Source organism: Epargyreus clarus, unplaced genomic scaffold (assembly GCF_041222505.1).
Source record: "Epargyreus clarus isolate Ecla_fem2 unplaced genomic scaffold, WU_Ecla_fem_2.2 ptg000024l, whole genome shotgun sequence".
Classification (NCBI taxonomy): domain Eukaryota; kingdom Metazoa; phylum Arthropoda; class Insecta; order Lepidoptera; family Hesperiidae; genus Epargyreus; species Epargyreus clarus.
This window is the reverse complement of record NW_027332231.1, coordinates 1,551,317-1,579,215: the sequence shown is the minus strand read 5'-3', so window position 1 is coordinate 1,579,215 and position 27,899 is coordinate 1,551,317. Positions and strand designations below refer to the sequence as shown.

Here is a 27,899-nt window from a genome sequence, read left to right as displayed (position 1 = left end):
TACAAATCACGCTACGTGACGTCATTCAAAGAGCGCGTAAAATGGCGGCGTTCAAATGTATCAAATTTTATTGATACTTTAAATATTTTTTAAAAAAATATTTCAAACACTAATAAAATTGTTTATATTTTTTACTATGTTAAAACGATGTAATAAGTGGTTTAAAATAATAAAATAAAAATGTGCATATTCCCTATTGATATTAAATATTTCTATTTCATTTTAATAGCAGCATCATTTTATTAATAGTTATTATAATAATGTAATAAAAGTTCCTAATTAATAAAAATATTTTACATGTTTTCAGCAGCACCAAAGGTTGACAAAATTTGACCTAAATACCTATTTAGTGTGTTATCACACATCATTTTATATTATTTATGTATAAGTTACTTACAAATGAACTTAATCCTTTTAATTAAATATCAAATGAATTTATTTATCAGCATCTTTGTTAAATTTTAGATATTTACGGAATAAAGCAAACATTTGTTTATCATTGCCTTATTTTTAGAACTTAATCATGTATGCCAACGAAACAAAATAACTGTACGTGTACAACTTGTCAGTTATCTTGTCAAAGTCCGTTTGTTGAAGGAAAGAGGAGATTAAAGGAGTACTCGATACTCCTAAATAAATCTACCGAAATGGCGGAATCCGTGACAGAAATTCCCATACACATCGAAGAAAGTGTGAGGGAAGTGGTCCAGAATGTGACGGAAAAGCCGCCCACAAGTATCGAGGGAATAGCAATAGCGTACTTGAGCCTGGTTGTTATGGCTGTTCTGCCCATATTTTTCGGATCCTTTCGCTCCGTGAAGTATTTGAAAGAGCAGAAGGTAAGTCAATATCTATTTCTATCAATATACTTCTGTTTTTAGTTAAGTAAGAAATTTGGGATGCTGTGTTGTAGATGCATGTACTGTCATCGTGGCATGTATCTCGAAATCATTACACAGCAACTTGCGTGGATAATTTCGGAACAGAAAACGTAGACTACGTAGCACGTAGTACGTGTTAACGTAGCCTAGAACCTTGTGACAATAACATACGACTTCAAATTAGAATGTACGTTATTTACAACAAATTAATTCATGAATTCTAATTAAAATTTCGAATAATCGTAATTATAATCCTGTAATTATATGCGCGGTATCTCATAAATATTGTAAAAAATAAGTACTTCTTTTCAACATTTGCATGTTTAAAAGTTTCAGTAAAGTTTAAAGTTAATTGTGAGAATATATTATTTTTATTTTTGTGTAGTTTTTTCTAAACCTTCCTCAATTTTATTAATATCTATTTACGAAATTATATGACATGACTAATACTTTGATTACCGTATTTTGTTTCTGTCAAATTAAATATAACTATATTGGTTAAATAAATATTTATTTGCTGCCTTATAGCTGCAAAATTAATTAGCAAGATTAGACAGCCAAGAGGCTTACAAAATGTTTGCTAAGAAGTAAACATTATGAAAATGTGGAAAGCTACTATGAAACAAAATTGAAACACAATCTTTTGTTGTATACTTTATTTTTTCACTCGTTTATATTAAAAATTCCCACTTCTATCAGATTTTCAAACCATTTTTTTATACTAGAAACCTGAGACTTTAGAGTATGTAGGTGGTTCAGCAGAGAGCAATTTGGGATAAAGTTTAAACAATTCTAATTTAGTTCTCAGAATCAGCTGGCTGAACTGAAAAGCAACTGATCCATAAAAGAAAGTAGATTATCCCCAGCCAAGTATGCTGTAGACATAGAAACTGTTGATTCAAAATAAGAACTAATTACAGGATTTTTATTATTTCATATTTATTTTGTGCAATGTGTAAGTGGTTGCCTGGAAGAAATTGCTATTAAGATAGCAATCACTTCTGCACTAAGGTGCCAAGGCCGCTAATTGTACCTTAGATTATGTTAAATTTTGTATTTTTACTTTAATTTGGTGTACAATAAAGAGGACAGGAACCCAAATCAAATACAGTTACAATTTCTCAACTCAGTTGTGTTTAAACTAAATGGCCAGACCTTATCATGATAAAGACAGCAACTGGCGCAAAAAGTAATTAAAAGCAGTTGTTAAATGCACTTATAATATCATGATTTTTTTTCTTAATATAATCTAATGAAATAAAAGCCAGAAAATTCAACAGTACCTCGTTATTAGTAAAATAAATTTATCTTATCAACATCATGAATATTGAATTTCTGTTCAAGTGGGAGATCGGTGTGATAATAAATGAGAAAAACATTTGAAAGTGGTTATACAATTTCTAACCCTATTCACAGACTATCGAGAATAGGTTTTATGATATCTGCAATAATTATTAGTAAATTAAAAAAAAGAGATACATATTAAGTTGTACTTTATGTGGGGTGTTTGAGAAAAATTATAATAGATTTTTTACAAAACATATCATAAAAATCGACACTATGAAGTGTTCTAGTAAAAATTGCAAGCTTTTCAAAAAAATATATTTTTATAGGCATATGATACAATATGTTACATGAAGTTACATGTTGTGTCATTTGTACATTTTGTAATATTTTTATTTATAATTTCACTGGTGTCTGTACATACATGCACTCTTTCTTATTATGACATCAAAAAAGTACAGTGTAAACTCTATATAACGGCACTGAAGGGACTGTGCATTTTATGGCGTTATAGAGAGTGGTCGTTAAATGGAGAGAAGAAAAATCAGAATTAGAAAAGAAAAAGTTTATTTCAGTCTAGTGTTAGTAGTTATGTACATAAAAAAGAATCTTATTTGAACACTATTGCGTGTTGTTTTTTTTTGTCTGACGTCTTTTGCTGCACCAGTAATTTTGTTGTATTTTTTTCATTATATTATTCATATCGTCTGATATTGAGGCATCTTGGTAAACAAAAGAACGAATTTCTTAGAAAGTTCCGTATGCATGATGCCGACAGTCGAGTTTATTGTGGGCTAGGATAATAAAGCGACAAAAGAACGAGAGAGAACACTGGGGCGCAGTTTTTACTAATTTTAGCAACTTAAAAGGTACTTTTTTTTACTCAATTGTGGTCGTTATTGAGAGTGGGTGTAATGCTATGTAGAGTGTATCATTGTATGGAATACAAGCTAAACCAACTAAGCCAAATGATTTCGACGCTTTATAGAGTTTGTCGTTAAATCGAGTGACGTTACATGGAGTTTACACTGTATTATTTCTTACATGTTCTTATTAAGACATCAAAATATGTTTTTTTAATTATTTACTATTTAAAAAAGCCTTATATATGTTTTTTAATAGTATACAAGCAGAAAACGTTATTTTTTATATCTTAGTACAATATTATGTGTGACATTTGCAGGATGCAGGTGAACGGCCAGAGACAATGTCGAACAGGGATGCGCTGATGTTCCCCATAATAGCCTCGTGTGCGCTCTTCGGGCTGTACCTGTTCTTCCAGTTCTTCTCCAAGGAGTATATAAACCTGCTCCTCACTGGTTACTTCTTCTTCCTCGGTGTGCTAGCGCTGAGTCATCTTCTTAGGTGAGAACAACTTTTTCACGCAACTTCTGACCACATTTGTATATTGTTTACTAAACAATTAATTATACTAGTCAAACATGTTATTGTAATTATATTTGTTTACTTATGTTAAATTATATAATTCATGTTCAATACATAATCTGATATTTCATAGCAAGATAAGCTTCATGCTCACATAGTCACATACAAATGTATTAAATCAATTGCAATGAGAATATGTTGAATGATTAATGGAAGTTGTGTCTAAAAATATAAATCATATTTATGCACCAAGATGCATTTTCATATAATAAGCAAAGTTGATTGCAGATTGGATACTTACTATAATCTAAATATGAATTATTTTAATAGACAAGGAAAACATTGCGCACTTCCTTAACATTATTTATCATTGCCATACAATGTATGGTAGTGACTTAATGAGCTAATATATTCAGAATGGAAAGTATGATATCAGTTATTACATTTTCATGTTGTTAGTTCTCAGAGTTGGGTGTGAGTGTGTATGAGTGTGTGAGTGTATGCGTGCGTACATGTGAGCGTGTGTGTGTGAGAGAAATGCGTGCGGGTGTGTATACGTTTGTGTGTGATTGGAACCCATTATTTAAGATTTGTAATCTTGAAAAACAACTGGAACAATAAGGTCTAGATGATTTTTAGGGTTGGTATCTCCATTAAGGAAATATCTATTGTTGTATTTATATGGTTATGAGTCTGTGAATGCAGAACGAGCTATTTCTATTGTTATTAATGTTATTTATGAATTCCACAGCCCAATAATCGCGCTGATAGTGCCGGCGTCGGTGCCCAACCTGCCGTACCACATCCACTTCACGTGCGGCGAGCGCGACGCGCGCTGCTCGCTCGTCAACTACAAGTTCACCTCGTACGACGTCATCTGCCTCATCATCTCGCTCTGCATGGGCGCCTGGTACCTCTTCAAGAAGGTGATAATTGTTTTGTGATTTTGGTCATATCCATGCGTACATATGCACACACATTCAAGTGCACCCACACGCTTTCACGGTGTATGTCCGTGCCCGATTATGTATCTGTCTCGTATGTGTGCACAGATATAAACAGGCGCTAGCTCACGCACACACGCACGCAGACACATGCATAAAGAGACACACACTCGCGCGCGCACAATAACGCGCGTGCGCACAAACACATACAGACACACACACACACACCTGTACACAAAAACACACACATACTCGTATACACACAAAAGCGCGCATGCTCATTAGGTTTCCATAGTATAATAATTAGTAACTTACTTAACATAGCACTTATTGCACTGAAAAGTGTCGATAATGCATAATGAGGTTATAGGTAAGTCAATGATTATTATTTATAAATGCATTATAAAGTCAAGGAAGACATGACCTATTAAAAATATTTTAAGTAATTATTTTAAGGATTATGTAATCTTAATTGTTAATGGACATCTACTGGTATTACCAACCACACGTAAGACTAGAGTCCTACCTGAAATTAGACACAAATGCATTGCTACTTCTGACTACTGCGTTGAAATGCCTCCTGTAAGTTTTTGCTTATGATACTTAACTAAACCATATTTTTCCCACCCCAGCACTGGATCGCGAACAACCTGTTCGGCATAGCGTTCGCGATCAACGGCGTGGAGTTGCTGCACCTCAACAACGTGGTAACCGGCTGCATCCTGCTCTGCGGTCTCTTCCTGTACGACATCTTCTGGGTGTTCGGCACCAACGTGATGGTCACCGTCGCTAAGTCCTTCGAAGCGCCTATTAAATGTAAGTATGGTGTACATTTGTGGATATAAAATGTGTGTACAAGTTGGTTTAGTGGATATGTTGCTTTTCCGGTATATGGCACCGTAAGGGCTAGGTATTTAAATTTTTTTTTGTGTCTGTTGATATTATGCATTTAAAGTGTATGCAATGAAACTTTTAATTCATGATCTTGACAATGAAACTAAGTTATGAAAATAAGTTTATTGCTAAAGTTGATATTAAAATTGTGTGTATTAGAATATAAAAACTACATATACAAAACAGCGCTATAATGTTCAATTTTGTTATGAGTTTAATACTAGTTAAATATAATACGTAGTTAGTCGGGTGTCGCATACATAGACAAAAACACAAACACATAGACCCAAATCTAGATTTATCATGATATATCTGTTTGACCGGGGATCAAACCCGGAAACCTCTACGCATTGGGTATGGTGACCGTTTCGCCACATGGGACGTCACATATTAGGTGGATATGTTTCAATTAAGTAATTCAATGAAATATCTTTCAGTGGTGTTCCCGCAAGACCTGCTCATAAACGGCCTGAACGCAAGCAACTTCGCGATGCTCGGCCTCGGCGACATCGTAGTGCCGGGCATCTTCATCGCACTGCTGCTGCGCTTCGACAAGAGCCTCAAGCGCAACTCGGAGTTCTACTTCAGGGCCACCTTCGCGGCCTACATCCTGGGGCTATTGGCCACGATCCTAGTGATGCATGTGTTCAAGCACGCTCAACCGGCGCTGCTGTACTTAGTTCCCGCCTGTCTCGGCACGCCGCTCACGCTCGCACTGCTCAAGGGAGATCTCAATGCTCTGTTCAAGTGAGTACTGTTAAATACACAGTGAGTCGTGCTAAATTTATTTGTAATTAACAGGCAGTCTCGTTAGTGATATCAACAAATCTTTTGTATTGATTTTTTGTATTGTTTGTATGCATTGTTGCATCTATTGTTAAATTCATTAATCTCTTTACCTAAAAGAATATAGAAATAGTGTGATAAAATATTATTTTCGATTTCTTTCTTTTTTTTTTGTATTTCTTTTAGTATATCTATAAGTATTTATAGTGAATTTTAACATGCTTAGTGCTTTAATATTCGGTAATTAATTTGAATATTATGACTATAAACATTTCACAAATATAATTTAGACCTTTTTGCGAGTATTTACATCATCTTAAGAGTTTAGTACCAATTGAAAAAATAATAATTCAAGAAATTATTATTAAATCAATTACCTGTTTTAAGTGATGGCTTTTTTTAACCGACTTAAAAAAAGGAGGTTCTGTATTCAACCACTATGTTTGTATGTATGTATGTAAACTTGTATGACTGTGATGTTCTCAGAATCTACTGGTCCAATTTGAATGGATTTTTGGTTATTTTAAAGCATATCTTGCAAGGAAGGTTTTAGCATAAAATACATTAGGGATTTTTGTAAGTATTTAATTAGTGTAACATATTGCTGTAACGTATAATAAATAGTAATGTAATGTTGTACAGCTACGAGGACCAGCCGGCTGTGGTGGAGGCAGTGGACGATAAGGACAAGACTGAGTAGCGGCGCTGCGACGCCGCAGACTCCGCACCAACGCACACGTGTTAAGTACATACGGTCGGGACCCACAACCGGATTCTACAATACATCGTAGTACACTGAATGCGTTACTCTGGAATTACTATACAAAGTAGCTAGTAACTATACCGTTATTGTCATTAATTCATTATATACAGATTTCCCATAGTGAGAAGATTAAGGCTATATTGGCCAAGTGTGAGAAGAATTAGACCATAGTTCCTCACGCTGCCCGAGTGCGGATTATTAGACTTACATACTATTGAAAACTTTTTACATTATGTTCAGGCATGTAGGTTTCTATCGCGATGTTTTACTGTATTGTTGAATCATGTTATGTGTGTATGGCATGTTAATTATGTTTTTTATGTAAAAGATTTAAAAATTGTCATTAATTCCGTTTATTCTCACTGCTACTATAGAGAAGTGGGTAGCCCGAAGCCTTATGAATGGCGCCACCCCGTACATCATACATTAAAATGTTATCATCATGGTTCATGACGTATAATATGTTAGAGCGCCATTTAGGTAAATATTAAATCACTCCGAAGTTATTCTTGTGTGACAGTATCAGAGTAACGCATTTATCGTAATTATATTTTGATGCTACAATACACATTTACCTTAGAGTCGAATTTACAAATTCAGTATGTTGCATTATTTGTGGGTGTTAGATTTAATTATATTAACTTCCGTACTCTCTTCCAAGGTCTAGTTTAATTGGAATCGCATAATATGTGTAATAAGACAGCATACGATAGTGCTTGTTGTGTAACTATAATATGTGTATAGGTTGTGTATATTAGGAAATTTGAAATCGGTGTTTGTAACGGCAACATTTGTTGCAGAGGTCAATAGGTGTGCTGTTCGTTTCCTATGTAAATGCCTTATAATATAAAAAATATAGATAACGTGCGCTTAAGTGAAACGTTAATAATAATACTAATTATGTATTAAATTAAAACAACGTAATCTATTGATTACCTCGGAACAAACTACCACACGTATACGTGATTTCATAAAAAGCTATCGGAAAACGCGTTCTACATTTTCTATATTCTAAGGCGACTGTTCAATGCTGACTTAATTTTTTAATTATTTACTTGAAATATATTTTTACGTTGTATATTTTGAATGATCATTGTATATAATGTTTATTTCCAATAAATATCAAATAGTTTATTTTTCTAATATAATTTCATATAGTTTAAGTTTATTTTTGTTACATTCTTTCTTTATTCTATGTTCAGTTTCCGAAAGTTACCAGCAATTAATATTGAACGATTTTAAAATCTCTTTTTTATACTTTTATCAGATATGTGTAAGTATTAGAACTATTCCCATGCCACGTCGAAGCAGCATTATACATGAGTATTGAGTCCTAGATAGTAAAGACGATAATACAGGGCACTTTTAGGGCATGGGTGTTACTTTTAGAAGACGTTGAGATTTTTGAATGGCTGACAAATGTGAATGCCTTTATGTATAAAACAAACAAAAATAAATATTTCACAGACGTATTTTATGTTTCTTATGTGTAACGTATTCCTCTTTTAGGGTAATTGTTATAAATACCTACATCCCGTTTGCCGCATAAAACTTACAACTTTATTTTTTATTTGTGACTTTTTAAGATTTCGTGTTAAAAAAGGAGTTAAATCTTGAAGTATTCTTAGCACGAAAAAAAAAACAATTTTGCATACTATCTACAAATGTACTATACTTTTACTCATCTAGATAACCATATTCGAGGTGTTGTTATATTCTCTTTGAGCTCATGTGGCTGTTATAGGCAGCTCATTTCCATAAAAACAAATGCTGCAATGCATATAAAGCGACATAGTATATAAGAGTCTGCTTGAAAGGACCATATAATTGCTAATAGCAAAAGTAGCTAATAATACTTTGAAGGGAATAAAACCCTTTGTGGTCAGACTCCGGAGGCATTAGTGTCAAACCGGGATAGCTCTGAACACAAACAACACACATCAGCGCTGAAGACAGCTTAATAACCAGCATTGTTCAGAGCTACTGTATTTCGGTTTAAAGGGTGTGGTAAAAGTGACGAACTTATTAGAGGCATTACAAATTAGTCTTCAGGGGTAGCCACGCATCTACGCCCATTTCAGGTAGGACTCCTATCTTATTAGGAATGAATTCATGAAGAAATAAAATAAAATTCTTAAAATAAAACTTTATTTTCACATTGAAATACATATATGTATATCATTACAACAATATACATTAATTCATAATATTTATATATTACTATTTTTGAAGTTTTGTAAAGGAATTTGTAAGACTCAATTTTTAACTAATGAAAATGCATTTCTATTGGTCTGGTTAGGAATATCTTGCCAAACAACTGAATCGACTTAAGCTACACTTAACAATAGACCGTTTTACAGGAATCCTGAATGTAAATCTGGTTATATAAATAATAATCAGAATGGTTAGAAAAAAAAAGACAATATTAGACAGTGTAATCAGCCTTGATTATTCGACTACTACAATAAGTCACTTCCGATTACCACTCCATTGGTTCCTCTGCTAAACTGATATCGCATATTACGTATACTAATTAATATGAGCTTTATAAATGTTCATTAACACGTTCGCTGCGTAAAAAAAAACAGTAACTTTCAGCTAGTGCGACGGCAGTCCAAAAATGCATCCACTTGACTTTCTTATTGTGCGTGGCAGGCCTTTTCGACCCGACACCTCTGGGTGGTATTGAAGCCCTATTATCTTAGTCAAGGCGCATTTTACATTATAAATTTTTATACTTTTAAAATCCTCATGAATCACTTGTCTATACATTAGTCCCGCCCCTGGCTCCTCCAAATAGAAAATTAGAAATTAGCAATCAAAAATGTCTGGTCGATAAGGCCCGATACCGCACTAGAGTGTAATTTCTGTAGTGATGGGATAGTAAAAGAAAAGAAAATATCGAGTCATTAATTTTATTAAATTTTAATAAACACAAGCCGAGCCTTTTTAATGTGTTACACATAAGTCAAAAATAGTAATTATAAAGGTAGACCAAAATTTTATATAATTACAAAGATTTTTCTTAGGGATTTCGAAATATGAACCACCGTATTCTTCTTCGTTATCACTATCATTTTCTAGTACTATTTTGTTTTTACAATGCGCCATTGTAACGAAGCTTGCAGGAAACCGAGTAGCGCGAGCGCGTCCTCCTCTCGAAGCTAGCACAACACTACTAGCGGGTCAACGCGTACGCATCTGCACAGTGCGGCAACAGGTCGCGAGCGGTCATCCACCAAAACAGGCCTGCCCCCGCACTGAGATAACTTTTTTTACGTTCTATGCGGCGGAGGTCGAAAAAGGCCTGCCGTAAAAATACCCAAGAAACAGGTTTCGCACTAGCGAGAAAGACCTATTTTTCCTGTGCGCATATTGGTTTGGCACCGCGTCGGGCCGATTGTGGGTGAACCGCAGTGAACGTGTTAAAATTTAAAAATATAAAAAATTAAATGCAACAATTATACTACAAAAATGACATTCTGAAATAAGTAGGATCTTTACTGAGACATTATTGTTTGAAAAAAAAAATGCTTACGTTGATTTAAAAACTTAATTCTTTTAGATATTGACATGCAAGAACAATGCGTAAGCCTAGTTTTTCGCGGGCATATCGTATTTGTTGATTTAATTCAAGGCATCAAAAGCCATATGTAGGCACACTTAACATTATTCCGGGCTGGCAGGAACGATAGAATAAGAATAGGAATGCAAAATATTTGTTATCTTTGGTAGCAAAAATGGATATGTTTAACACTGATGCATCTCTCGTGAACTTGCTCTTGATTTTAACTACCCCACAAATTATAGTTATAATAATAAACATACAAACAGAAGTAAGTAATCTGACATCCAGACGTACCAGACATTTACACAACTTAGTTATTTCGAGATTCACCATGTGCAGCACAGTTAAAAAACCTAAAATTAACCATATTTATTGAACGTACCAGAAACAACGCGCTTAATAATATTGTAGCTTTTACATTCATTACACAATAATTAGTATGTAAAAAAGCGGACCTGTACTTTTGTTACGTAAGAAGTTATACATAAATGTGACGTAAACGCACAAAATGTGAAAATATTACTAAATGATTGGTACGCATTGTATAGTTGTCGTATATCACACCTAGCTATATAATGGCAAGCAAACTTTATGGTGTCGATTTTACAAAAAATCATTCATTTTTCTCAAATGCCTCACATGCCAAATTTCAGCTCAATCGGATACTGGGAAGTGGGTGAAATTTAGTTTGCAAGATTTCATTACAAACACCGGGACAGGTGCAACTAAATAAAAGGTTGTAATAATACATTACAAAAAATATCATATCAATTAATTCACAACCTCTAAAAACGAAAGCAGAATATACAAGTATGTAATACCAGAAATTGGACATTTAGTAGTTACAAATCAGTGTTTTAATTCCATTTATTCCTACCACATATATTTATATTCAGTCATTTATGTGCAAAGGACAGAACACAGACTACAATCGTTTTTTTTATTATATAAACATGTATAAAGATACTATAAGATAATAATTGTCAACATGTTATATTCCAAAATTTACAACAATTTCGTAATACATATACTACTTTTACTATAATTCGTTTTTGTGATTTTTTTACTTTTATTTTAAATAGAAGCAAGTAACTCTCATAGCACTCACTCAAGTAAGTCATAATTATTTTTAAAAATATATGTATGGTTATTTTGTAAACAGTTTATCCACATAAGATGACACATATTATTAGATTATATCATGTCAGTACATTTGTCTTTACTTGTCTTGTTTTGTAGACATTATTGGCGAAATCGTAACAAAAGCAAATACTATAATATGCTTGAGGAATTATAGAGTGTTGCTATATGACTAGAAAGTACAATGTACATTTTAAATTACGAGCTTAGGAGTTTATTTGTAACTTGTACGAATAACAACAATCGAGTTATTCTACACATGCTTCATGATTCACAATGCCAATGCCGTTACATTTCAGTATATTCTGCTCGCCGTCAGCGATGATGTCGAACTGCACCTGGGTAATGAGATAAATATAATAAGTAGGTACAATAAATAGTTATTAACGTTAATATGTTGGCAGTACGTTATTATGGCTCAGATAACGATTATCTAAGCCTCCTGAAGATGATACTAGGTTTAACGATAATTAATAAAATTAAACTAGTAAAGTTTAATTTATTTACTTAATCTAACATTCATAAAATTGGTAATTGAACTCGTTGCCATTGTATGACGTATACGCACATGTTTACATATTTTTTTTATTTTGTTATCATTTATTGTTTACATTTTGTTTCTTGTCCTTAAGTTACAGAACCTTTGATTAAACGCAATACAAGCGATACTATTGTATATCATACGCATGTAGATGTTATGCAATGCATCTGTGTCCCAAACAATCCGGCAGACATAAACTTTAACCGTAAAATCAATTTTCAATTTAATTTTTACTATCTCTGAGAGATTGATTAAAAAAATACTATAATTGTATCTTGGAGTATGATAGTGGTTATAATATATAGTCCGTATGCGATTTGAAAAACAATCATCCATTCCTCCGATGTTCTCTCTCTTACATTAGCGAGCAGCTGCGCCACGTGCACGGCGGTGCGCGTGTGCAGCGTGACGGCGCCCAGCCGCGCCGCGCTCGCGCCCGCCGCCAGGCACATGTACACCACCAGCTGGTCCTGCAACACCACGCCAACATTCACACTTTTCCTTTTGTTATCATTCCTTTCCAGAATCCGATCCTCATAACCGATAAAACGATGGAATAATACAGATTGTGTTCTTTTTTTTCCAAAATGAACTCGTTCGATTCCCGAATACGGAAAAATATATTTAAAAAAAAACGAATAATGCAGTTTTATTTTCTATTAAAATTGGTCTTGTAACTCGTTTCAGCATTTTTCGCTGATCTAGTTTCGGATTTGACTCTGAAGGCCTATTTGAAAAATTCAGTCTGCATATGAATAATAATCTTCTCCAGTCCAGTACATAGACACCAGAAATTAATTTGTCATTTAATATGTCGATAACCAGGGAACGAACCCAGTACCCCTGGACTACCCCAACAAGTTGGTCAATAATTATAAAAATACCTGTGCATGAGAATCCACGCAAGCTCCAGCGTCTAAGACCTCCTTCAACTCCTCAGCGGCCTTGCAGCCCAGCTCATCAGGGTCCACGTTCCTAGCGCCGAGCCCGTCCGTGCCCAGCACGCACCCGGTCGACGTGTACGCCATTAGACTGGAATATTGATGTACTTTTTATCTCCAGCGGCTTAAAGGGAAAGGGGCCCCGGGTCTCCGATCTTGGGTGGGGGGCTCCAAACACAGTTGCTAAAAAAGGTCGTCACAACCAAACAATCCATGAAATGTGTATCCCTCAGCGAAAAAAAGTCACCGAATCACAGAAATTTTTACACTGGGGGCCTCCATTCAACTTTCCGCCCCGCACTCCGACGACCTTAGTCCGCCACTGCTTATTATAGTTATGATAAAGTTAAAGTTATGAACAAGATTTAGCGCATTGGAAAATTCGTCACATTGGTTATAACTTAAACAGACATTCACCCTTACTCCTTACTAGTCCTTACCCTTAGTGCTTTTCACTTACCACTGCTTACTAAGTTGGTAAGCATTATAACATAACAATGAGTTAGTAATTTTGTTCATAGATGTGAGGTTTATTATAATTTTCATAGGAATTAAGTATATTATGGATGAAAAAAGGATAGGGCTAAACTCAAGGGAGTACGCAAACTGCTGGAACGGCAGGGCAGAGGATTTGTTTTTTGCGACGAGTGAAATTAAAGCTTATCACGATGAACATACAATAGTTATTAATATGAACGGCATGCCTATACCGCGGTTTTGTTTTTGTACCGACGACAATCATCATTGAAAATTAAATTTTATTTTGTATCCGCAACCCACAGTGTGTCTAAACATGAATAAGCAATAGGTGCAGTCAAGCTTTGCGGGCGGCAAGAGTGCGATCCCGGGAAGGACGGCGGTACGTGTGGTCGCATACGATCGTGAACACCAGATGGTGCGGAAAGAGTGAAGACTGCTCCCTCAGGGTAGAACCCGATCGGGGCATCGCGCTTGGAGGACTCCGATTGTGTTCCGTTTGAGTTCTCCAAAAAGCGTTGAGGACGGCCACCGGGGGGTTTTAGTGCGGAAAGAAATCCATATAACGAGACGTCGCTCCCACGTCGTCGGGTACCTTTTAAAGGTTTCCCCCTCGTGAAGAAAAAAAAAGGTGCAGTGGAGCTACTAACAGGATAGCGAAGCCGTCGTCCCTGGCGACGTGGCGGTCCTCGCGGAAGCAGTTGCCCTCCACCGCCGCCGCGCCCGCCAGCGCGCGCCGCGCCGCCGCCGCCATGCGCTGCGCCACCTGACGACAACCAAGCGACACTTCATAACCGGGTCTCTCGTATTCTAAGACAAGTAGATGCATGAACGACTTACGCGCGTGTAAGATAAGATAAGGTAAACTAACTGCACACTTACAGTTGAAATTTTACAATACGCAATATACATAACAGGTGAAACACTATTCAATAGGCGGTCTTATCGCCAAGTAGCGATCTCTTCCAGACAACCTATGCATGAAAAAGAAAAGAGAGACAAGCGAAGAAAGAAGGATAGTGTGCGTGAAGTTAGAGAAGGAATAGTTTATAAAGGATAGGATACATTTAGTATTAGTGTTGAAGCAACAAAATAGAGAGAAAAAAAAGCTAAAACAAAACAATGCCGTGTCACTGTTTTGTTTGGGTTTTTACACATGAAAAAGACGAAAACGAGGCGGATGACTTTCGAGTAATATTTTAAAAGTTGGTTTTTAAATGAATCAAGCGATTCAGCACGGCGTATGAACATGGGTAACTTGTTCCATAAACCAACAGCAACTGAAGAGAAAGAGTTTTTGTAAAAGGATGAAGAATGAGAGGGAATTTGGAGAGAAAGATTTACAAGGAGGAAGGAAGGAGCGTGTATGCGATTTTTAAAAGCCCAACATCATTTTAAATATGTGATTATGAAAAGTAATCATGTAACCGTGATTGCAATTAGTAGTTATTAATAATAATAATAATAATAATATGCTTTATTGTACCCATAAAAGAAATATACACAAGGAAAATTATAATTTTAAAAATACAATAGGCGACCTTATCGCTAATCAGCGATCTCTTCCAGGCAACCTACAGGGTGCGGAGTTAAAGTAACAAGAAATAGAATAAGAGGTAGGGTGCAAATAACAGTTGTAAGGAATAAAATACAAATTTTGGAACAAATTAATGAAAGACATATGTATTTAAAAGAAAGAAGCTAGATTTAAAAGAGTTGTGACAGATAAAACAAACAAAGAAATAAAATTACACATAGCAAGAGCATATGGGAGAGAAACGAAACAGAGATAGAGTTAGAGCTGACGATAATGACATTTTACTAGATTTTTGAAGGAGCGTAGGGATTGAGCATTGCGAATAGATACAGGAAGAGAGTTCCATAGACGGATAGCTGAAACTGTGAAGGATTTCTTGTAGTAGGATGTTGAGTGGAATGGAGTAAGGAGAGCATGGTGGAGCATGGTGGATATTAATCAAAATGTTTAACTACTTTTTATGATTACTTTTTGTAATCTGTAATTATAATTACTGATTATTATATGTAATTGTAGTTAGTAATCCGTAGTTAGATTTGATTTGATTTGAGGGGTTGAATACAGCTACTCCTATATTAGATAAAAAAAAACATAAGAGCGGTGGACATGGAGTTGCGGGTCTCGAGAATTCCCTGTTTACCCAGGCAGATTTTCGGTTGGTGAATACCCCCGGATTCTTGACATTCATTCACAATAATATTTATTATTTAAAACATTATAAAATAATGAAAAAAATATAAAAAATGTATCACTCCACTGTTAAGTGCGTGAATCGGTACTTATGAGTCGTTATTGTGCCTCCAGAATCCAGATGGTCGGAGGTCGCCAGTCTAGAAAATTCCCGCGAGAGCTTTTGTCATAATATAAGTGTAATAAGAGTGGCAAACAAGCATGCTATTCACCTGGTGGTAAGTTGCTACTACCGCTCATGGACAATAGATTCACTACTGATGTTTGCGACAGATGCGCCACAACCCCTGAATCATCGTCATTATTGAAGCGTCAACTGATAAGTGAATTTACTGCGTATAAACAACTTAACTTTTACTTTCTATGACCGCCCGCAATTTGCTGTCCCTCTAAACATTTACCCGACTTGCCACCACTTTAGTCGGGCGCCGTTTAAAAAGCAAAAATGGATTTTTAAATCGCTTTATAAAAGTAAACTCACAGCGATGTTCACCGAGCCAGAAACGAAACTCCATGCGGTGATGCTATCTACCGTCCCGCGCTCCATCAGGTTCACTGGCTGTAGCTGCTTCACTGGAGAAATGTTGATGCGCACGTGGCCGCCGCCGCGGGGATAGTATCTGTGAGTTAACATTTTATATAATGCATTTTTTAGGATACCATATAAGGAACAAATAGTTATGTGGCGACCTCCCCCTACTCGTCAAGAAATGGCGCTTATACAAATCTTGGACATATTGTGTCCCTACTTTGGCAAAAGGGAGGTAGGGTAGATGATGATACCCTGGGAGCGCCCGTGCTCCCACAGTCTCAGTTCGGAATTTGTATATATGCATGATATTTAGAAAACTTCGATAGAATGAATACCCGTGGCGCTATTTCTTGAGGAGTAGCGGGTGGTCGCAACAGCTATATCAAGCATTTCATTTTGAGATGTACAAAAGCAATGCATCTGTGATAGACTGTACATAAAACTATAATGCAGATATTTATATATATTTTTTTGCATTTTGTTGCAACTGTTAGTTCATTTTAAGAATGTTTAGTACCCTGAGGAGTTCAGTAACCTCTCAAGTTCCACAAAATATTTGCCAAAATGAAATGTAACTTGTATAATTGAAATATTACCCTCTTTTAATGATTTCGACACTAAAGTCAGCGCCGAACTTTCTGAGTGCGGGGCGAAAGATCTTGTCCATGTAGTCGATCTGCGGCGCCATGGCAGCGTTGGTGCCGCCCTTCAGCTCCAGCGTGACGGGCTCCGGCGCCATCAGCGCGCACGGCAGCGCCACCTGGAGGAGCAGGCTTATCGACCTGCGTGTTAAATATCAAATATACGATCAGAATTGGAGCTATGCATACTCTATATTACTTGAACTAGTGAAAAAATGGCGGTAACCGAACTAATGTCGTCATATTTTATAAGAATCAATAAGTACATTCTGTTTTTAGCGCTCAAACATTTTAATTCACGCATTCTTTAATCTTGTCACATTATCTACAAATTGACTCCAAAAAAGGCAGATCTTTTGCTCTTTTAGTTCATCTGTTCTTTAGGTCCCAAATCCCAACTGTTCAGTAAGCCAGCCAGTAAGCTGGGAGCTAACGAACTAAAAGAGCGAACTAGTTCGTTTAGGAGCCGCGAAGTAGATTGAGCGATCCCAGTCTCGAACTATTACGCCCAAGATTACTCTCAATCATCTAGATTCTAGACTAAAAGGGTCACACACAAACAGATGTAAATTAAGTGGCAAAGTCAATTCAATATCATCAACCCATTACTGTCCCACTGCTGGGCACGGGTCTCCTCTCATAATGAGAAGGATTAGGCCATAGTCCACAGCGCTGGCCAAATGCGTATTGGTAGACTTCACATACCTTTGAGATTTTTTTTTTATAAATCTATCACGTATGCAGGCTTCCTCACGATGTTTTCCTTCACTGTTTAAGCAAGAGGTAATTAATTTCTAATATGCACATAATTTTTGACAATCAGAGGTGCCTGGGATTTGAACCTCGGACCTCGATCGAGAGGCCGAGTTTCTTAATCACTAGGCTATCATTGCACAAAGTCGGCTGGGGCACCACCTCTTTAGTCTAAATGCATTCAAATCAAATCAAATCAATACTCTTTATTGTACCCAATAAAAGAAGATACATATAAAAAATAAATAACTAATAAATAAATATCGCTAACCAGCGATCTCTTCCAGACAACCTTTAGGTGAGGAGTTATAGTAGGGATAAATAGAAAAATAGGTAGGGTTCAAATAATAATAATAATAAATATAATTATAGGACTAAGATAGCATAAACATGTTGGAATAAATAAAATATAGCATACACTAAGCACCAGTAAAAGAAGGAGACTAAATAGAATGGGAGATGATTGAAAAATAAAATAGCAAAAGAAAATAATAATAATAATATTAAAAAATAAAAATAAAAAATAAAGAAGAAGTAATTATTAAAACCAGAGTTATAGTTGTAAGTAATGAGATTTAACCAGATTTTTAAATGAGTATAAGGATTTAGCGTTACGTATGGAAACAGGAAGGGAGTTCCAAAGACGGATGGCCACTACCGTGAAGAATTTCTTGTAGAAGGAAGTAGAGTGGGAAGGAGTACAGAGAGCAAGGTTTTCAGAAGAGCGAAGGGATCGATCATGGGATGAGTGAAGAAATTGAAAGCGCTGCTTGAGGTAAGGAGGGGTATTCGGATTAAATAAAACGCCATAAAGAAGAGATAGAATGTGGGAATGTGGTGAATGTGGTGGAATGTGTGAAGGCGAATTGGGAGCCGATATTCAGAAACATGGATTGAGTTTTGCGCGATATTCAGAAACATGGTCATATTTGCATAGTCCAAATATGAATCGTATACACAAATTTTGGAGACACTCAAGCTTATTTAATTGCTCCTCGGTAATGTCTATCTTTTAAGTTGCATTCTATCTTTTAAGTTAAAGCCAACCAACAAGCCAAACAACACAGACACAAAAATTCATCAAACAGGTAGTTATAAGCATTTTTGAGTGACCGACAGAAACCAAAACCTAAAGTGACCTCCTGTACTGGTTTTTTAAAGTTATGAAGATGTACCCAATTCCTAAGATATATAGATTGACAAGTTACCACTATAATTTTTGTTTTACGTTTCAATTGATGCATATGAATCCATATGTGTATGATCAAGTGCTTTATTTTCACATTCATTTAGTGTGAAATACAGCTGAACACAGTACAAGAATTCACAAATTAATATTTTAATTAAAAAAATTGAAAAGATACATCCAATTTTGTGAATGAAATTTGATCACAAGCCAAACTTCAGTCAGTCACTAATATTAATATAATTCATGTAAAATAACATTTCACAGTTGTGAAGTTATTTCTTGTTAGAGATAATAATTAGGGATCTGTAATTGACAAACAAATTACCCAGCTGTTTTGGTGTCAGCAAAATATCTACCACCTTTGAGCTTCCCAGGTATAAACTCTATCTCGGTGGAGCCAATATGTGCACCGTTCATTCTGGCCTGGCACATCTCTCCAACTAATTGAATACCTGGAATTTGAAAAATTTAAGAAAATGCGAAGAAAACAATGCTATATTCATGCAATATAGAGATAAATAACTTTAAGTAATATTATTACTGTGTGTTGTATTATCTAATTTATACATTATACCCCACTTTTATTACCATAAATTTTTTTTATTATATAAGATTAGCAGAAGAGCATGCAGTCCATCTAGTGGTAAGTGGCTATAATCATGGACAACTGTAATCAACCCCAGGTAGAAATATATTCCTACCTGAGGTAACTCACAGATGCGCTGCTACCCCTGAAGGGTAAGCTGGAATGCCTAGGAAAAGTATGTCTCCTTTGCCACACCCTTCAAGCTGGAACACAAAAGCGCTTAACACTGCTGTTATTAGGCAGAAATACGTGTGGCAGAGATGCAATCGAATCCTTAAGAGTACCACCACCTCCATATTGCTAAGTCCTACTGCTAGGCCAGGGTCTCCTCGCAGAGTGAGAAGAATTTAGGCCATAATCCACCATGCGAGCCAAGTGCAGATTGGTAGACTTTACACACCCTTGATGATTCCATTACAACATTTTTGTTATTTTTTAATATAGATTAAACATATTGCAAGATATATTGTACACTTACCTTTCAGGTGCTGAGCTGCGAGACCGGGCTTTGGTCTGCCGGCTCGAATGTTAGTCACCCTTATTGGAACACCCAGTATAGCACTGAGTGATACGGATATTCGGAGTATTTGGCCACCCTAAAACATGTAAATCGCAAACTTAGTATTTCTCACTGAATGCTCCCCATGTTTTAATACAATATCGTTAAAGATCTTACTCCTTCTAGCACACTGCCGTCTATTTCTAGAATTCGCGACATTTTACCCCTTGTGCTAAAAATTTCATACGAGCTTTTTAATTTCTTTAAAACTCTCAATGTTCTAGTGTGACTGTGAGCTTGGAACCAACACCGGCTGGAGAGCAAGTGCAACTTTAATTTCATCAATCATCAGATCCAAAATTCCAAACTAACATGTATATAATAATACTCTATGATCAAAACTAAGTGTATCATCTATGATCAAAACCAAAGAGTAAAATATTAAATAATATATATCAAAACTATCAAAAGACTAAAAGAGACAGAAATCAGAATAGGGATGGCGATTTGAGATCAGTTAATCGAAGAATCGATATCTTGACCCCAACAATCGATTATTTTAATCGATATTCAATCAATATGTTTTATTTTACTCATTATTATTAATCAAATTAAATAATCAACTTATTGTATATATAGGGACTATTACAATGAGTTGAATATTTTAAATAATAATTGTATTATAATATGTACAAGGTATAAATATGAGTAATGAAATATTTGAAAATATTATTTATTTTTACTATCCTCAGATTATATCATAAGACTACGTTGAAATAGAATTTCAAATTTTTATCACGTAAGGTTGAAAAATACATTATATTCTATTATCACTGTGCTTTTGGCACATAGCAACTCTGAGCAGCGCAAATTGTCAATACTTGTTTTGTTGGGCCAAATTTGCGAATCGTCCGATCGGCGGAGTCTGTTTGTGTTTTTATTAAACGTTTTGTGTTGGTGAAATTGACTCGTTTATTCAATTAAACGAAGCCTAAAGATCTCATGGTTTAATGGGTACTTAATTAGGGGAAGACAATCTCTGCAAGATGCAGAGGAAGCCAGGATTTCCCGTGGCGAATTGCAGCATTAAAATGGTAATTATTATTGATAGTTTAATTAATATCTATCATATTATGGTTTAGTATAATGTTGTTATTGTTTACTTTAAATGTGACGTGTTAAATTTATCTACTTTCATGCACAAAATACTGCTGGTATGCTCCATAAGATGGTTGTCGTTGTAATAACAGATGCCGGATGATAATTTCAGAAATCTCAAACCTTTAGATGAAATTGAGATTTTTCCGGTCACCTTTTTCCTTTTTACTTTCCTAGCCGGACAATGTTCCATCGTCCGAAGCACTGGAAGAGGAGGAGCCACAGCAGCGCCGGCAGCAGCTCATCAACTTTGGTCACGCGCAGTGGGGCTTCAATAACTGGAGTTGGGCAGTCAGCAAGCAAGATTTGGGTATTATTCTTTTGTATTTCACAAATTCTTGGGGCCAGTCTTAGCAGATGCTTTTAGGTGAAGTGAAATTTTTGTTTGGAACCTTTTGCAATTTTTTATTATTAAAAGATGTTATAGTAGCTATTTAAATATTTTGGCATATGCCTTTTATAGAGTAGGGACAGCTCATTTTGATGTTTAATGTAGTTTCTGGTATTAAATAGCTGAAAGACTAGGGAAAGTGTTTTTATATGTTTATTTTCAGTTTAACCGTCAAGCAGGCGCGCGGTCATTTGTAACAGTAGCGGTTGCACGTAACCTAAAAGACTACTTGGACATTAAAGAGACTTAAAACCTCAAATAGCTACAGAATTGCTTATTATAATTATTATAACAATCATCTTAGTATAAGGAAATAAAATATATATGAAAAACGTTTAACAGGTTCCTCTAGACGCAATGGAACTTGTGCTTGGTTCATTCCTGTCGTCACTACTAATCTGCAAGCTATCTAATATATTTCTTTTCAGTTTTCTTGGAATATTCATCATTGTGGCTCTTCTACACTTTTGTTAATTAATACCCAAGGCTCATAAGTACATTCGTCCCACATTTATTACCCATTTCACCATGTTCCCTCAAGTTTACCTTGGTATTGATTCCAGCAATATCTAAAGGACTGAGGAAGAGCGTCTACGACCATCTATTATTTTTTCCTACGAGTCGAGTACATCTTAGCTTTTTAATATTTTGAATTTCGTCATTACTTTCTACTTCAGAAAGATGGTCGGAAATCTCTCTCTCTGGACCGTTCATCACTTAGGTCTGATTCACTCTCTATATCTTTTTGTTGTAATTGCGCGATTATTGGAGAATTGCTAATAGGCATACAAGCCATTTTCGATAAAACAATACAAATAAAACACCAATCCAAGGTCCAAAATAGTAAAAAAAATCTACACACAGGATCGCACGTAAACTTTTCGACGACGGGCGCGCGTAGTGGTTTCGACTACTAGGCCGCGTCTAAAACGAAACCTATTTGTTCAACACGTGACAGGTGGAGAAGTGGGATATATGGCTTGTTTTGATTATAGTGAACTTAGAAGAGGGTACTTAAGGCAAGAAAGAGTTCTAACGAAAACATTATGAATTGTAGACAATAACGTTTTAAGTGCGGTCGATTCGACGCCGCGCGCCTGCTTGAAGGTTAATAAGAATATAATTATAATTATATTCAGTTTAATATTTTGCTTTATATATTTATTTCACAGATTTCGTCGATTTAACATGTGGAAAATACACAGCTGGTGTAGCAGCTTTTGTCTCAATCACAATAAAAACTTTAGACATTCATAGAGAGAATGTCGGATATGCAACTGCACTTGCCCCCAACAAGGGCTCTGCTATTCATCGGGCCAGGAAGGTGAGAGCTACATTAGAGTTTCCTGTTCTTTGTCTGGAGTAGATTGAAGAGATTGGTATCATAATGTTGCTTCAAATTCATGACAATAATGAAGTGCAATTAAAAACTATAATAGGGGTTCTTCATTTTTATCCATATGTGATTTTAACATTTTCAGTGTGCTGTGACAAATGCGCTTCGTGAGACCCTGCTCAGTTTCGGTGGAGCTGTGGCGTCGGAGCTTATGGAGCTGGACGCGCACCGAGTCGAGGTCGCGCCCGACCTGCTCCAGGACTCCCCCGTCCTCGCCAGCAAGGCCACACCCTCGCCCGTCTCGGAACCCAAAAATGCACCCGTTAAGAACACAAGAAAGGAGGAGAGCAACGGACCGGGGATAGCGCGCGTGCCAGTGGCTCCCCCCGCGGTCAAGAATGCGGCCAGCGTCGCGGCGCCCGTCGCCAAGGCCCTGCCCATGCCCGCCAACCTGCCGCCCGCCGCCAACCGGCCGCCGCCGCGCGCGCCGCCCGCCAGCAGCGCGGCCGCGCCGCCGCCCGCCCCGCCGCCGCTCGCCGTGCAGCCGCCGCTCAGCGCGCAGCCGCCGCACACCGCGCAGCCGCCGCACGCCGTCCCGCATGCGCCGCCGCACGGGCCGCACGGCGTGCACGCGCGCCCCAACTCGAACGTAAGTTTCGTGGTGCCCGTGATGGGCGGCGTGGTGCCGCCGGTGTACGCGCCGCCGCGGCTGGGCCCGCCGCCCGCGCCGCACCTGTTCCCGAACGCGTACTACGAGTACGCGGGCCCGTGGCACTTCGCGTACGAGCCGTACGAGCGGGCCCACGGCAACGTGAACCTCAACTTCAACATTCCGCCGAAGAACCTCGTGGTGAACGGGCGCGCCGGCTCCGTGGAGTGCAAAAACGCGTGCGGCCGCGACGGCGACGCGGCGCAGTTCGGCGCGCAGCCCAACCGCGGCTGCTGGATCAAGCCGACCATCTTCTACGACGGTTTCTGGACCGAGCAGAAGGTGAAGAAGTGGGTCGCGGAGCAGGTGGAGAAGCAGTTCCCCGACGAGCGCAAGCCGCCCGAGCCGGAGCCGCCGGCCCCCAAGCCGTAGCGTGTAGCGCGCTTGTAGTCTCTCCGTGTGGTGCGGCCGCAGGGCCGTTAGCGTAGCTCGAGGGGTCGAGGTTAGTGAACGTGTCGTTATATGTTAGGCACCGTAAAAAGTAAGTATATTTTGAATTTCTAAATGATACACTATTTTTTAAAGGTTTTCGAAGTTACTAGTTATATGTGTAACGCAAGTGTGAACAGTTTAGATATTCTGTGGAACGTTTTAGTCTCGACTTGTGTGCGAGTCGTCGAAAAATTCCAGGATACCATCGGCATTACGAATTCGGCATGGGGTAGTGAAGTTGATTTTGCTTGCCAATCTTGACACAGTAGTTATTAAAAATTTTAAGCAATATTTTATTATTAAATTCTAGCTCAAGGTATCCAAAATATTACGGACACTAAATTTAATAATACTGCCACTTAGTATGTAATTGTCGCACTCGTTGTGGTATTAATCCTTAAAGGATGCTATTTAATAGTTCTATATCACGTGTAATTTATTAAAAAAATGAAAAATAAAATGACAAAAAGATGCATGTATTTTGACAATTATTTTAACGTTTCTCCTCTAAGAATTTACAATGTTTGTATTAGGAATTTATAGCGTGTTGATATCACGTACTTCGGTAAGGAATTGCGTATGTTTACATAGTTTTTACTTAGATTTTGATGTAAGGAATTGTGTGAATTACATGAACATGATTTTACTGGGAATAAATCATTTTAAATGTGACTAATGTTTGATTGTTAAGTTTTTAATGTTATTTTTTACCCATTTAATTTAATACATTTTTTTCTTATGACAAAATGATTTTATGTAATGGCGGATTTACGGCAACCCTCTATAATTCGATACCTCAATTCTTGAGGGTTCATACCAGGTACAATCGCAGGCCAATACAAATCAGTATTTATTACCGCGTTAACAATATTGTTAAGTTAAAATATTCTCTGTATTAGTTGTCAGGTAAAATAAAAAAGTCCTTCGAGATAAATTTGCAATTTTCTAAATCTAAATCGCCCTAGGTCCAATATACTTATACACTACTTGTACACTACTACAGGACTACCAAAGATCGATTTTTGTTAGGTCTACTCACATCGCTCATTCATAATCAATTTTTTGCCCACTAAAGAATAAAATTTGACATGTTGGCTCTAGATTGTTTATTAAACTATAACGGACCTAAGCCTTGATAAATAAATAAGTGACCACTTATCATCAAGTGAGCTCATCATCATCAACCCATTACTGTCCAACTGCTAGGCACGGGTCTACTCTCATAATAAGTTAAGTGAGCTACGTGATGACGTGCGTTCCTTTGCATCTTTCGTTGAGTCCGGTCTGTAATGAGGTGGTGGTGGCAGGCGGAGAGGGCGGCCGCGCTCGGGGCGGAGGGGGCGGAGGCGCGAGCGGAGCGCAAGCGGCGGCAGCGCCTCGCGCAGGAGGAGTTCCGCTTGAAGCAGCTGCAGCGGCTGAATGGTTAGTTACGTTAGTCTACATTCCTAGATAAAAATAACTTCACCTTCATCTAAAACCACTTAATTCGCATGCATATACTTGTATACTATCATATTTGCGTTAAACAATTATTTGTAAAAAATAAGTTTTTTAACAAATGAAAAATCCTAATCATTCTCTTTTTCTCGTCCGAAGAAAAACAAGACATTGAGAATACCACCACTAACGTTGACAACTTACTTTTGGCAATACCAACCCAAGAAATACTCAAAAACGAGGCTGGCAACACTGAAGAGGAGCCGGGGAAGCGGAAGTCTCCAGCTCTGGAGGGTGGCGCCCCCAAGCGGAGGGGGAACGTACTGAGCAGGATTGACAATGTATAAACCGGGCAAAAAATTTGCGATCGCTCTGAATGTTCAGTGAATATAGTGAAAAAAAGGGGTCATGACTTTTACTGTACCTGTGATTTGGATTGACCATAAGTTCAGACTCATATTTTTGATATAATTTTTTAATACTCCTAGAAGTTAAGCATAGTACATATTTTGAAACTAAGGTCGCACACGATAAACAATCTTCTTCTGTTAAATGTATCGCAAAATGTATGTGTAGATGACAACGGTCATTACTTAATATAAGTTTCTCATCTTTAGGCTACTTCTGTAATAAAATATTTTTACTGTTATTGTCTTAAAAATTCCCTCCGTAACTTCATATCTTAAAACAGTTTCAATTTCTGTCTTTATGCGTGTTTAGTATCAATAATATTCAGGTAACTTTTCTAATTACTCCTGCCTATTTAACTGTCTTTTACAAATCATTTTCAAGTATTTTTCAGTTACTACTGCTATCCACGAACGTAATAATCTGTTAATGGCAGCAAACCTCAGTTTCCACATCAATATGTTCCTATATTTAAGTACAGTGTGTTAAATAAATAAACAATTTTATTGTGAAATCAATTTATTTATAATCACTAACAAGTTACGGGCCTTACACGCGAGTATATACACGGAAACTAAACACCTATATTAGGTTATTGTACTCAGGTAAATTAGAACAAACAAAAGACATCTCACTTAGCGAAAAATAAACCAAAATACACCTTAACGAAGTACTTAAGACCTAAGACGAAAATAATATTTAACATGAACACGCGAAAAAAACTTAAATCGACCAGACACCGCGTGTTTCAACTTAAACCCATTAAAACTTATTTTATTTTAAAATTTCTGAATTACCACTCAAGTTGAGAAGTTAGAAATTTTCTAAATATAAAATAGGACATTGTTAAAAAGTACAAACGTAGTAAAATTGTAGGTGCACTACTAGGAAGACTACATATTCCTTGTTTAATATTCATTTGCAAAGAATATACTGAGGGCTGGTTTCTTAAAGGGCTGAATAACTTGCAAATGATTCATGTGCGATGCACCAATATCACCATAGATTTATAATTTTTCTATTTATATCACTTTTGATATTCGTACATTCACATGAGTAACTTCAAAATACTGCAGTGATATATAAGAGCTTTCTGTCACAAATGGTTTCTGTAGTTATATTAGGGCTGTAAGTATATTATATAATATTCATATAGTTGTTATAGACCTCACAAATTATGTAAACTGCAATTACGTATGCACGAAGATGACCAATAATATTCGTAAACATGGCTTCATACAATATCAATTTCACTGACATAATACCAGAAACTGTCTTGCAATACCAGTCTATTTTGGTTTAAGTTAATAGCCAATACATAAGAACTAAGTTATTATTTTAAATCATATATTTTTCTGAAATGATCCAGTATAAGTCTAGTTATTATCTGACACCTAGAAACCGACCCTGAGTATAACATTAGAGCATTAGAAATAAAGTTAAACTCCGCAGGAAATATTCAGTAAACCCATACACAATAGCGTAACTTACAAACATGAGATAAAACAAATTGCACAAAATCAAAACCTTGCAAAATGTATGAAAAACAAGACAAATTAGATATGAGACTACAAAATATCATATGGAATTTAGGGGCCTAGTGGTTGGAACTCGACATCTCAATCAGGGAATCCGTGGTTTTAAACCCTGGACACGCACCCCGGATTTTCAGTTATATGCGCATTAGAAGTTAATTGTCACTTTTAAAACGGTAAAGATAGATAGCGTGAAGAAACCTACACACCTGAGTTCTTTAAAAAAAATCTCAAACGTGTTTGAAATCTACTCGTACTAATTCAAATTCGGCACGGTGCACGGTAGACAAGGGCCTAAACTACTCTCACGCTGAGAGGAAACCATTGCCTAGCTGTGGGCAATAATATATTGTCGATTATTCAAAGGTATAGGTCAATTCAACATGTTGATAAATCATTTGTTTCGTGTGCGTGCCACCCGCGACAGGGAATTCTGATGAGTGTAAAAAACTTGTTTTACT

At 36.7% G+C, this 27,899-nt stretch overlaps 4 protein-coding genes across 4 annotated transcripts; 3 read left to right on the top strand and 1 right to left on the bottom strand.

Annotated features, from left to right (window-relative positions):
• The first annotated feature begins 547 nt into the window (after positions 1–547).
• On the top strand, positions 548–7,362 carry LOC140752615 (minor histocompatibility antigen H13). The gene is made up of 6 exons (XM_073086980.1): positions 548–839; positions 3,349–3,530; positions 4,303–4,477; positions 5,128–5,311; positions 5,827–6,136; positions 6,818–7,362. Exons 1-6 carry the CDS (start codon positions 648–650, stop codon positions 6,873–6,875), a joined length of 1,101 nt encoding a protein of 366 aa, XP_072943081.1. The 5' UTR covers positions 548–647; the 3' UTR covers positions 6,876–7,362.
• A 4,289-nt stretch (positions 7,363–11,651) lies between these two features.
• Positions 11,652–20,464, bottom strand: Rtca (RNA 3'-terminal phosphate cyclase). The gene is made up of 9 exons (XM_073086561.1): positions 20,210–20,464; positions 20,012–20,129; positions 19,273–19,399; positions 16,961–17,146; positions 16,314–16,452; positions 14,256–14,371; positions 13,072–13,219; positions 12,547–12,657; positions 11,652–11,984 (listed from the first exon to the last, which is right to left on the bottom strand). The coding sequence occupies exons 1-9, from the start codon at positions 20,372–20,374 to the stop codon at positions 11,895–11,897; spliced, it is 1,200 nt and encodes a 399-aa protein (XP_072942662.1). The 5' UTR covers positions 20,375–20,464; the 3' UTR covers positions 11,652–11,894.
• A 425-nt stretch (positions 20,465–20,889) lies between these two features.
• LOC140752288 (uncharacterized) lies at positions 20,890–24,730 on the top strand. The gene is made up of 4 exons (XM_073086520.1): positions 20,890–21,126; positions 21,368–21,500; positions 22,754–22,905; positions 23,063–24,730. Exons 1-4 carry the CDS (start codon positions 21,079–21,081, stop codon positions 23,996–23,998), a joined length of 1,269 nt encoding a protein of 422 aa, XP_072942621.1. The 5' UTR covers positions 20,890–21,078; the 3' UTR covers positions 23,999–24,730.
• A 139-nt stretch (positions 24,731–24,869) lies between these two features.
• On the top strand, positions 24,870–26,417 carry LOC140752291 (uncharacterized). Its single transcript, XM_073086523.1, has 2 exons — positions 24,870–25,480; positions 25,655–26,417. The coding sequence occupies exons 1-2, from the start codon at positions 25,348–25,350 to the stop codon at positions 25,840–25,842; spliced, it is 321 nt and encodes a 106-aa protein (XP_072942624.1). The 5' UTR covers positions 24,870–25,347; the 3' UTR covers positions 25,843–26,417.
• Positions 26,418–27,899: the final 1,482 nt, after the last annotated feature.